Source organism: Medicago sativa, chromosome 1, assembly GCF_051527215.1.
Source record: "Medicago sativa cultivar Bolivia chromosome 1, Bolivia_mono, whole genome shotgun sequence".
Lineage (NCBI taxonomy): Eukaryota > Viridiplantae > Streptophyta > Magnoliopsida > Fabales > Fabaceae > Medicago > Medicago sativa.
Window position 1 is genome coordinate 67,308,312 of NC_140749.1, and position 12,910 is coordinate 67,321,221.

Consider the following 12,910-nt stretch of genomic DNA (forward strand, 5'->3'; position numbering starts at 1 on the left):
GTGGAAGGTGAGAGGCAGTGGAGGTGAAATGGAGGAAATCCCAAAATATAGGGAAAGGAAACCTCCACCAGAGTTTGCAAAGTTGAGCCCCATGATAACAAGCAAATATTTGCTCTCTAAAGGCTTCAACATAGTGGATCTCTAGCAGAAGAATGTTCATGAAAAGCAATAATAAAAATAAAGCTATTCCAAAGTCAAACACCTGCCACAAATAAACTTTTTAAATTTAACTTACAAATGTCTAAATAAAACCATAAACTTCAAAGCGCTCCGACTAAACGGCTAGGGTTACAACTTACAACACAAATGAAGTTGAAAAGTGAAAACAAAGTTTTACAGCATAAACAGAATCACGTCAGACAACATTAATTGCAGCTTCTCCAATTTCTTCCTCAAATGGCTTATCACACTGTTTTGTCAACTTAAAATCAAAGCATTACTTGTTCTCTGAACACTCCTTGAATTCAATTGATGGACGCTTGATAGCTTTCCTCCCGAAACCATCACCAAAAGATTCAAATTCGATTTCGTCATCATCACTGTCAACAGTTTCCAAAGTCACTCGATTCTGATAGCTTCTTAGTTGAATAAGATATACATTGAAGTAATAACTCACCATGTCTTTTCTTGTCCTCTTTTGAAAGTAATTGGATGGATTGTTCCAAAAAGACTTGTTTTGGGAGGGGATTTTTAGACTCATTATATCCTTAAATCTCTTTTCTTCATCACCTGTCCATTGAAGTGAAACTTCCTCGCCCATTTTATCAAATCCCCAATGGTAAAATGCAGAACCCAATTCAAACTTCAGCTTCATCCTGTTTGCAGCAATATGAAGTCTTACACAGTCAGCTGAACCTTGAACAATGCAGCTACACTTTCCTCGTCTTCCTCGACCAACAAGATCTGTTTCTGTAGTAGGTCTTGAATCATCTTTAACAGGCCATACTTGTGTGCCTAAAGATTTAGAGTCACTCCCATAAACTACACCAGTCCATTGCGGGACTTCCACTTGGAAAAGAGGACCAACAGAAACAAACTTATCACGAGAATCATCACTAAATGGGTCATATTTTTTCTCTTCAGTCACAGCTGCATTGGCAGTTGATTTTTTCTTTTTTCTCACAGCTGCTTTGGCAATTGATTTTTTCTTCTTGATCACAACATCTGGTTTGCCAGTTGTTTTCTCCATAGGACTTTTTTCTGATTCCATACCATGCAACTTAAGAGACATAGACAGCCTTTTACTACGTCTCAAATTCACCATACCTTGGTGACCAAGAGAAACCGAATCCTCATACTTGGCACGATGCACCTTCACCTTCTGTAAAGCATAAAGTTTCAGAAAATTCAGTAGATATTTTTTGCATAATACTCAAATAAAATTTCTTCTTTTAGATCTTGTCAACTAGTAGAAGCATTTCTCAATTTTTTGATATCAAAGTAATAAAACCACAGTGATTCATTGAATAATCTATAGTGGCTTTTTACAAACCAGTTTGCAATATATATATATATATATATATGGGTTTTGCTAGAAGACACCTTTTGTGTATATATATATATATATATATATATATATATATATATATATATATATCTTTTTACAAACCAGTTTGCACGATAGTGTCCGTTTCAAGGCTTTTTAGTTGGACCACCCTGTCCATTTCAAGGTTGCGCCCACAGCAGAATCCAAATCATGCGATTTAGGGGTAAGTTTTGATTCATCGCAATAAATCGAGATTCCTATTGTGATCGCTATCCAACAAAGATACACACATCGATTAGTATTGATTGGGTTAATATTGTATTAACCCTATAGCAGTTAGCAGCAAGCTGAGAGTTTGGAATTTTATATATATTATTTTAGGAAAGAAACCGGTAGATTGTGATTATATATTTATTATGAATGCAGAATTAAGTACATTGTAATGCTAATCATAAATACATTAAAAGATAACTAGCCATTCATGTGAAAACATTCTGGTTCAGGATATGAAACGCACAAAAAATCCAATGTGTAAAATCATGTATAAAATCATTATGTGTATTGAAAATATACCTTGGATGATGATCCACAGTTTGGTTCTGCATGCTTTCTGACCGACAGAACATCTCGTGCCCTCGGCATCTGAACAAAAATGTCCTGGTCTCCTTTATACTCCTTCCCCTTTGATGGTTCTGTTAATGGCCCTGGTCTCCTTTATACTCCTTCCCCTGAAAATTATTGATAATTGATGGTGGCGGTGATGGTACTAACTGGTGCTGCTGTAGAATTTCAATGCTGCAAATGAAAAAAATCAGCCGAATTTGAGTTTTTATTCAAAAGGATAAGAAATATGGTGCGAAAATAAATGACTTAAGTTGAGAGATTATGAGAATAAAACCCTCCTCTTCTCTCAGGGGTATTTCTCTTACCTTCATTTCATTCCCCTTCTTTGAACTCCCTCCCAACAAAATATTTTTTGACATTAAAAAAAATCAAACAACTTTTTTCTGTTGTTCCTTTATAATGCTAAATACTAGGGTTGTTAATAGGGTGGGCCAGGCCCATTTAATCTAGTCCGATAAAGCCCAAATCGATTAGGTCAAGTCAAACCTACAATAAAAAATGGACATGAATCCAATGCAGTTGAGAAACCATACACGCTATGGGTAATCTCGGCCATTGATTCGAGATCAGACGATTAAGATTACCGATTCATTAAAGCATTTACAAATCATCTCATACATCAATTTTAAATCGGACGGTGGAGGTGAGTAATTGTGTCAAGCAGTTACGCACCAAATCCATTTCCAAAATCGAACTTAGGGGGATGTATTGGGTCAGAAAATTGGTCAAAATTTTGTAACTTTTAAGATGGAATTTAAAATTGGTCAAAAAAAGGTGGAATTTAATAGATCGAAATGGTATAAATTTATAACAGTTGAAAAAATTACTTATAAATTAATAATTTCCCAAAGAGCCCCCCTTAATATTTATCAAATATATTAGAAGTTACAAAACTAAAAATAATAAAATAATAATGTGCGGATAAAGAAAAGTATAATCGTCCCAGTGAGATTAGGTCAGTTGCTAGGGACACTGCATTATATTTGTAGGGGTTGGGGTTAGAACCCCGGACACCCCACTTATTCACCTTAAGTGGTGAATTTCTAGCCACTAGGCTACTTGACAAAAAAAAAGTATAATCAACACAATTGTTTCCTCTCTCTCTCTCTCTCTCTCTCACACACACACACGCACACATAGTCATTCTTATATTGTCGATAATATATTTCAATGATTATAAAGTCTGGCCTGGTTAGGTCAGGTATGCCATAATCAAACTTAGGTGAATGTATTGGGTCAAACCTTAAAAAGATTATATGAAGGTCTTGTATATTTTAAAAGATAATGTAAGGTTTTGTAATTTCAAAGATTTTAAAACATCTAACTCGTAAAAATTTATAAGATTTGCAATGACAATAAACAACGAAAATTTTTTTTGGATAGTAAAATGTTATTAAGTTAGTAGTCGTATCCAGGGTTTGAGCGCTGAGCTTCCTTCTTAGAACTCTTTTCATGTCTCTTAGAAAAAAAGGAACAACTCACATTCCATCAACATTAGGATAGTAAATTTTGTTGACAAAACCAATTGAAGGAGACTTACAAGGATAAACATCAGGTAGCTCCTCCACTCTTGTCTTCCATACACCTTCTTGATAAGGACCTGCGATAAGTCCCAATAAAAGTGAGTGAAACTGAAAACAACAAAGAGAAGAAGAAAAACCCACTTCTACAATTGTGTTAATCAGAGATACAATTGTGTTATTTGAACATCAAAATAGAGACATTGTATGTGTTTCGCTTACTATTTACCTTCTACAACAACTTACACACATTTTAAAAATTAACACAAACCAAACGACACCCGTATTCGACACCAAAATTTGATGTCAAAAAATTGTTTCTCTTAAAGCTAAGCAGTCATAGATCCTAATGTAATTCACCCTCATTGAGAAAAATGGGTAAACAATTAATCTGCAACATTGAAGTACAATTGCAAGAGATTTTGAGATAACACTCCACATAGAATCAAATATATACAATCTATAGTACTAAAAGAAGAACATTTCAATTGGAACAAAGAAAAAGTTGCAATGAAGAGAGCAGCACCATATCAATCATTTTGAGATAAAAAGGGGAAATTTTTTGTAATATTCCAGCCATCAATATCATATCCAACGTTAATTACATCATTATAAGTAACATAAGGAGTATGTCATTATTTGTGCATGTCATCATTTTATACAACAAATGTACACTAATCATCATTATTATAAAGCAGTAGTGATCAATATATATAAGGAATACAGTGCAAAGAGGTCATTCAGCATACTTTTTATCCAAACGAAAAATGAAGCAAGAAAGTCTTTGATGAGTGATACCACAAGACTGAGAAAGGGTTATAATAATGTTCATTGAAGAGAGAATCAGAGTAGAATCTCATCTTAGACTGATAAAAGCAAGATTGTGAAGAGTAGACCAGATGAAGAATAATCCAATAGTTAGAGGTAGATGATCTATCTTTGGACCTAATACATGACAGGACTATTGGCATCAATTGATACATATAAACAATCCGACCTAGTAGGAAAAAGACTGGTTGTTTTTTCTTCACCATCCGTGATTGCTTTTTGAAAAATGAATCAATGTTTGTTGCCATGAATTATAGGCAGGTCTACATCATTAAATCAAGAAATCTAATTTCCCATTCCCAACCCAAAAAGAAAACATTAACGTTTCAGCTCCCAATATGAATACAGACCCAAGAGCTTATAGCACACAAAACTACGATAAGTGTGTGGATGCTGCTGACATGTGTGTTGGCAAGTGAGGACATAAGACATTCATATTCTATTGGTTTCAGCAGGGGATCATTCATGGAAAAAAGCGAATCTTCATCTAGCATTACTTTTTTTGTATTATTTGTGGGGATGGGAGTTGATGCATTTGATATGGAACATAAATCATTTTGCACAATCTTGCATCATCAAATCTTTATATTTACCTATTGATGAAGTCTCACCCCAATTGGAATTATATGTAAAATAACAACTTATGGTCAACAATAATGAAGAAGATCTCATAATTTTAACATAGATTGCATAAATATATTATAACAGCCATTACAGTTTCAATCTGGAGAAACTTAACAAGGATTACTACCTTTAACTTTTTGTTCATATGCAGCACAATCTCGCATCATCAAGGAAGCAGCTTCACCATTCAATGGATCTAATGCATTAACAAGATCTGAGTGAAAATAAGAAAAATGTAAGTTAGCAAAAATAACAATCAAACAAGGTTGAATCAAATGCATAGCAAGTGCACTTTTAGTAATATTCATTACCACCAATATATGTAAGGTAAAGGTTGTTAATAATGCTTACCAAACATGGGACTCCAAGTCTGGTTAATAACATCTAAACAAACTGAACCAGACCTGAATATCAAAGAAAAAGGTTTTGATCAGCTGTTGAGTTTAGCAATTTATTTGTGCAACAGCCAACACAGGTTCCATGGAGAACAATGGTGTTGCTTAAATATGATAGAAAACAAGGAAGTTATTTTTTTACAAGAAAATGTAATCAAGTTAGTAGTTCTGTTAGTTTATAAGGTTTGAACCCTGAACTTTCATCTTAAAACTCCTTCGGTGTCCCTTAGAAAACAATGAAAGTTTGCTTGCTATAAAAAACTCACATTTCACCAACATTAGGATGGTAAATTTTGTTGACAAAAACAATAGAAGCAGACTTATAAGGATAAGCATCAGGTAGCTCACTCTTATCTTCCATACACCTTCTTGGTAAGGACCTGCAATGAGTCCAAATAAAAGTGAGAAAAAACCTATGTAGCACAGACTCTTCAGATTAAAGGCATGTCCAATGTCCGGCACCAACACGACACTGACACACATGGTTATATAGTTCCACCTTTATGGTCGCAGTTGTGTTAATTGAGAATCAAAATACAGACACTGTATGTGACACCTTATCTTAATATTAGACTAATGTAGGTCTCATTTTGGGTAGATTTTGACAAGTGTCAAATTTCTAAGCCATCCACATGTACATCACAAAAACTAAAAGTTCACTATTTTAGCCAAATTTAGCTTTCTTGCAATAGGAGGGAAATCCTTTAATTTGAAATTCAAATTCCACTAAAAGACAAGTGAAGATGCTGCCAGATCCAAAAATTTAGACAAACTCAAACAGACATCTCAAAACTCAACCTTTCAAGTTCAAGTTTCACCTCAGAGATTCAAACGTATATCCATCTCACTCTTACATCTTCTCATTCCTTCACTATTCTTCTTCTTCTCCGGTCCAATCCTTGGTGGAGATCCATGGATATTTTCACCAGAAGCTCTCTCTCTCTCTCTCTCTCTCTCTCTCTCTCTCTCTCTCTCTCCCTCCTATTTCATGGTGTTTTCTGTTTATCATTCTTTGTGAAGAACAAATGGCGAACCTCGAAATTGAAGAAACCTCGAGTACAATGAGGAACAAAGCTAGCAGTAGCCATAGCGAAGCCCCAAAATAAAGTGTTGTTGCTGATTTTTGAAGCTCTCATGGTCCATTCTCTCTCTCTCTCTCTCAATTTTGTAGTGGATGATTTTGTTTTGATGTTACTGTTGAAAACACAATAAATAATTTTTGATTTTTAACTGAAACGTGAATTGGTTGTTGTTATAAGTTGATTTCATTTTTGATTGTTATGTTTTTGGTACTTACATTTATGTCATGAATCAAGTTTCTAAATTAGTTATTTCAATTTTGTAAATGCATTGCTGCTGATTTGTTCAACCCACAGATGTTTGTATAATTGTTTGAATTAAGGTGTAGGAGTGTTAATATTATATGTGGTTGTAAAATCCATGGCTTTCTCATCCCTCATCTTCCTGATCCTTTTTCCTCTTTTTTGCAGGTTCTGAAATTATTTCAGTGGGTTGTCTTTTGAAGGTTCTGTGTATATTTAGGTGAGGTTCCTTTGTCTTTTGGTTCTTTTTTTTCTTTTTATGCAGTTTGTTTCATTGTAGAGAATCAAAGGTGTGCCTCTTTTTTTATGGTGTTTTTCATTTTACAAGTAATTGTTTTATGTTTGGTTGATGTTTAGTTATTTTTCTCTGACAGATCGAGTGTTTTTCATTAAGCTTATTATTATTCTTTATTTGTTTGATTTTAATTATGCTATAATCCCATTGATGTTATGTTATGTATTTTTTTCTGGTTGTTGACATCAATCCAACCTACGGTGTTTTTCCTTTTGTCTTTTGTAAACCTTAAAGCTATAGTTATACTTTTATTGATGCAATAGCTATAAACTATTAGGTTGTTTAGTCATTAGGGTCCCCTTTGAGACTAATCAATCAATCTACAAAATGCATTTTTCATGTCAATTTTGCCTTTCACAATAGTCACATTTTTTACATCTTTAGAGTTTTATGTAGTTGAGTATATCATATATATAATTTAGATCTATATAATCAATATTCTAGAATGGAATTTGCAGTTTTTAACTTTCTGCTTCGGTACATTATTTTGCAGGGAGAATTATAACTATCTTTAGTGTATTTTTGTCTACATATTGACTCGGTCAGCTGCATTGCTTGCCAGCTACTAATCGCGTAGACATCACACCAGCAATTGAGATACACAGGTCAATTTTGTTTAGTGTTTTTTTGGTGGAATAAAAGTATAGCAATATTAGGGGGGATCAATCCTATTAGAAATTATAATCACTATTTTATATGGGATCAATCCTATATGCATCGATGTTAATCAATGCAAGAGTTTGTGCTGTTAGAAACTTTATTATGATTGTAATGTTTCCGACTGAGTCAAAGGATCTTCATGTGTGTCTGGATCTTTTCTACCTATACTTTATTCCATATTTTTATATGAATCAGTTAATATTAGGGTGAAATATGTTTCACCCAATGAATACCATATTAGACAATTTACAAATAATGAAAGTTATTTTATTAATTTTATTGACTCTTGATGAGGGAATTGCTTATATTTTCAATTTTCACATTTGAATCTACTTAAATTAGTAAGCCTGCACCTCTGTCTATGCTATATTTGCTGTTATTTTAGGTTGCATGTTTTGGGCCAATTGCAAGACAACGCCGCTTCAGCTGCTCTATCCAATATATTTAGAGATGTGAATGAGCACCCACGGTTAGACATAAGGATGTTGAAGCTTTTGGTTCAATTGCAGGTATATCATTTAAAACTACATATTATGGAATTGGGTGACCTCTGTTGCAGTCAATAATATATATGCTATTAATTGTGCCTTGTGGTATCATCTCTTGCTGGTTAGTGATGATATGATCTAACAAATTAGAGGTCCGAATAGAATATGTACATTAACTTTTTCCTTAAATTGAAAGGTAAATTTAAATGGTTGTATCAGATTAGTTGGCCATTAAAATGTATAACCAAGGTTATGTGTGAACCTAAGTTTGTTTTGGTACTATCACTTTTATGTGTTGCTTGAGTTTCTTTGGTACTGTGTTTGAGTTTTAATAGCTCTTTTAGAGGTCTGCAACTTAACCTATGCAATTTTTTAAACATATTCTGGATTTCTGAAACTTTTTTTTTTTCTTTTTCAGGATCTGATACCCAACTTATACCAAGACATCAATAGTATGGTTGTCCAACAACATAAAATGTTTCAAATTTAGAAAAATTTAGACTTTTTGTATTTGTATTTGCTTCTTTGAAATTTACTGTCATAGTAGTGTTCCCTTCGAGTTTCTTTCTATTAGTATTCATTAGCTTAATGCTCTGGTTATTGCAACGTTCATATTAGTTAGTATCATTTATATTATGTTTGAAATTGTTATCAGCGGCAATCCTTACTATGTTTCTCCTTTCCAGTTTTTTTTTTTTTTTTTTTTTTTTTTTTTGTCTTTTATTATAAGCACAATCATTTTCAATGTTCACAGGAGTATAATATAAATTATAACTCCTGCAAACAAAATTCAGGTTATTGTTTTAAAAGTAAAAAAAGGGTATAGTTGAGGACACTGGAAATATATTGAACACACATCTTCAAAGCAATAACTTTATATGCATTCTTTTTAATGTCACTTATAATTTATCATATCTCCCTTATAATTCAACTGTATATTATTTCTGTCCTTAATGAACATGATCCATTAAAGGGCCTATTTTACTTGAGTTATAATGGTGTCTATTCCTATAGTTATGCCTATTTTATCATATCCTCGACTACACCGGGGCTATAGTATTTTATGTAGCCTTACTATCATTAAGTCCAAGAATATTAAATTCCTCCAAAACACGAGACATTAGTGTTTTATATGGCATTGATATTATTAAGTCTAATGTTTTATATTTCTCAAAAACACAGGGGCTATAGAGTTTTTATGTAGCATTAATATCATTAAGATCAAAGTTTTATATTTCTCAAAAACACTATGACAATAGAGTTTTATGTAACATTAGTATCAATAAGTTCAAAATTTTATATTATTGAAAAACACGAGGGGCAATAGTTGTTTTATGTAGCCCTAATATATTCAAGTCCAAAGTTTTATATTCCTCAAAAACACATGGGGCAATAGAGTTTTATGTAGCATCGGTATCACTAAGTTTGAAGTTTTATATTCTTAAAAAATACGAAGGGTAATAAAGTTTTATGTAAGCAACTATGAATCAACCAAATTTTTTCTTTAGCTATTGTAAACATTTTATATTATATATTTTTGTTAATCAAATCCTTCCCGTGCGTTGCACGGGTGTTAAAACTAGTTTACTAACATTGGAAAAATAAACACAAAAACCAAAGAACACCGAATTCGACATCAAAATGCAATTCATCTTCATTGAGGAAAATGGGCAAACATTCAATGAGCAAGAAACTTACTGTGTTTAGGTCCAATGAGGAACTGTTGCATGGCATTATTGATCGTCTTTACCTTGTAATCACTCATCATTCTGATTCAAAACAACCCAATTAGAAAAAGATTAGAAATTCAGAGGGAAAAAAACTCTTTGTTCATCAGTACAAGGTTAACAATATGTGTCAAAACTAGAGATATTTAAATTCCAATACCAAAAGGACAAATTAACACATTCTTTTGGTAGAAGACAAACTTAACATATAATGACACATGAGAATGTGTAGCTAGTAGAACCAGAAATGTGATGGAAGCAGCTTGGATTCCGGCAATGAAGAGGGGGCAGCCGTATTTTGCTGAGAGAATTTTTTTTTAGAGAGAGAACATGATGGTAATAGTTCAAAGCATCCTTACGGGAAATATAAAAAAATAATGGGAAATTAATTGTATGTTTTCAAAAAACAAATGAAATTACTCTCTTACCCTCTAATCTAAGTTGTTTAAAAAGAAAAGAAATGGTTTTAAAGTCCAAAGTAAAAAGGTGTATGATGATAATGCAAACCTTCTAAAATTGAAGTGGGTGTGCATTAGCATTACCCTTTATTTAATATATCTACTTATACATTTTTAGTAAATATAAAAAGTTCTTTAAAAAAAAAGTAAATATAAAAAGTGACCAGTTATCACTTCATTGTTCACATTATTTTCTACAAACGAAAGTACAATTCATACATCATACAATTTTTTATCGTGAATTAATTAGTTAAATTTAGTTTTTTTTATATCTTCTAAAAAATTAAAAATAGTTACATATACTAATAATAATTTATTATAAAAATCATGCTTAAAACATTCGCATACCTAACATATGTTTGTCGTTAATCAATTAGTTAAATCATACATAAAATTTAGGCTTAAATGCATTTTTACCCCCCCTATTTTGACTGAATCGGAATTTTACCCCCCCTATTTTAAAACTCGGAAATCTACCCCCCCAATTTTATGTTTGTCGGAATTTTGGCCCCCCTATTTTAAAAATCTGAATTTTACCCCTCCAAATTAATATTTTCCAGGAATTGGCTGAGGTGGCTGTGCTGATGTGGCTTAAATAATACTAAAATTGTGCTGATGTGGCTTAAATAATACTAAAATAAATATTCACCCATTTAAACTATTTATATTATATATTCTGAATTAAAAAAAGAAAAAAATTAATAAAAAAAATGTAACTTAAAAACGCTACCAAAAAAAGTGGATCTCAGTACCAAAACGTAAACAACCGTGTTCCCTTTCTCCTTCCCTTCAGGCGATGCCCTGACCTAGCCGTTCCTAACCATCGCCATTCCCACTTCGTCATCACCGATCCACTTTGACAGCGTTGTCTCTGTTCTCAATCTTCATCGTTCTCCCTCTTTCTGTCGCCGCCGTTCACTGAAAATGGTGAATCACGAAGTAATGATTCTTGGTTCAAGTTCAATGACGAAATTGAGGTATGTCTTTCTCATATTTATTACTGCTCTGTTGTTGTAGTTGCTGTTCTGTTGTTGTAGTTGCTGTTCCTTTGTTGATTTTGGAACTGATATGGAACTTGACATAATGTAGATCTGTGCTTTTTTATTTTGTAGTCATACATGGATTGCATTCTGTTTCAGTGATATAATTGCATAAATATTCTATATGAGCTGCAACTCAGATTCTGTTTCAGTCATGAATATTCTATATGATTAACCAATCAAACCCAATTTTATGTAGCATAAAAAATCATTAAAAATGCAGAAAATAGAAATACAGCGTTTAATGTTTATTGGTGAACCAAAATCGTGAAAAGGTTTTTTTACCCACCCCTACTCTTTATATTATGTGTTTGGTTCATGATTTGGGGTATCTCGTTGAGCATTTTTAATGAATATATTGGAGTATGTGTTTATATTATGTGCTTGATATATATAGGGCTTGTGAAGATACAGAAAATGATGATGAGTTGGACAAGGAAGACATGGAGGAAGAAGATGATGATTGTATTGCAAGTGAAGAGGAAGAAGACGATGATGAAGATGATAGTTACTTTGATGATGGTGGAGTGGATGAGTGTGTTGATTTGAGTGTTATTTTTCCACCTGAAACATTTTGCTTGGTTACTAATAATGTAGATGCAAAATCATTGGATACTCCTACAACTGCAGCTGATTTTCAAGATGAGCACTATGAAGATTCCGATGATTTACATACTCCACCAGAGAGTGAAGATGAAGAGCTTGGTAAAAACTATCCAATTTTTAAGCTGGGTGAAGGGAATGCCCATGTTAAGTTTGAAAAGGGTTTGAAGTTCAACAATAAAAAGCAAGCAAAGGATGCATATGAAGAGTATGCATTGGAGACTAGGAAAAATCTGCGTCTCAAGAAAAATGAAAAAGAATACTTGGTTGTAAAGTGTATGCATGATTGCCCTTTTCATTTGAGGATTAGCTGTTATGCTTGTCAGATTCTGTTATGCTTGTTGTTTAATGGAATTTTATCTTTCATGTGATGTTGTTTTTCCATGTATTTATTTTTTTTTAATTCCTACATTTTATCTTTATTTTCTAGTTTTTTTTAGAATTTTTTTCTGCATTTTAAGGTATTTTTAAAAAAAAAAATCGATTTTTTAAAAATTAATTTATTTTTTGTAATTAATAATTATTTAATTTAAATAATTAATTAGGTGGATAATAAGATAATATTTTAAAAGCCACATCACCACTGCCACATCAGCCAACATGCACTCAAATGTGGTGGGGGGGCAAAATTCCGAAAAACTTCAAATTGGGGGGGTAGATTTCCGAGTTTTAAAATAGGGGGGGTAAAATTCCGATTCAGTCAAAATAGGGGGGGCAAAACTGCACTTAAGCCTAAAATTTATTATAATCATTGCTTATTAGATGGATGGAGTTTGGTCAGTGGAGGAGCCACATACAAGTGAGGGTTGCATCCCCTGGGCTTTTAGAATTTGCACATGA

General features: G+C 32.8%; 1 protein-coding gene, 1 long non-coding RNA gene and 1 pseudogene across 4 annotated transcripts; 2 read left to right on the forward strand and 1 right to left on the reverse strand.

Moving 5' to 3' along the window:
• Positions 1–355: 355 nt before the first annotated feature.
• LOC146956621 (uncharacterized) lies at positions 356–10,278 on the reverse strand (annotated as a pseudogene). Its single transcript, XR_015029986.1, has 8 exons — positions 9,941–10,278; positions 5,744–5,857; positions 5,434–5,486; positions 5,210–5,296; positions 3,651–3,710; positions 2,256–2,281; positions 2,060–2,197; positions 356–1,321 (listed from the first exon to the last, which is right to left on the reverse strand). The product of XR_015029986.1 is annotated as an uncharacterized LOC146956621 (transcript).
• LOC146956622 (uncharacterized) lies at positions 6,069–8,896 on the forward strand. Of its 2 annotated transcripts, XR_015020452.1 has the most exons (5): positions 6,070–6,614; positions 6,968–7,019; positions 7,588–7,699; positions 8,140–8,263; positions 8,661–8,896. It is a non-coding gene; the product is annotated as an uncharacterized LOC146956622 (long non-coding RNA). The 2 variants fall into 2 exon arrangements; XR_015020450.1 differs by having other exon boundaries at positions 6,069–6,614; positions 7,588–8,263.
• A 541-nt stretch (positions 10,279–10,819) lies between the features above and the next one.
• On the forward strand, positions 10,820–12,492 carry LOC146956623 (uncharacterized). The gene is made up of 2 exons (XM_085730029.1): positions 10,820–11,404; positions 11,865–12,492. Exons 1-2 carry the CDS (start codon positions 11,352–11,354, stop codon positions 12,439–12,441), a joined length of 630 nt encoding a protein of 209 aa, XP_085586155.1. The 5' UTR covers positions 10,820–11,351; the 3' UTR covers positions 12,442–12,492.
• Positions 12,493–12,910: the final 418 nt, after the last annotated feature.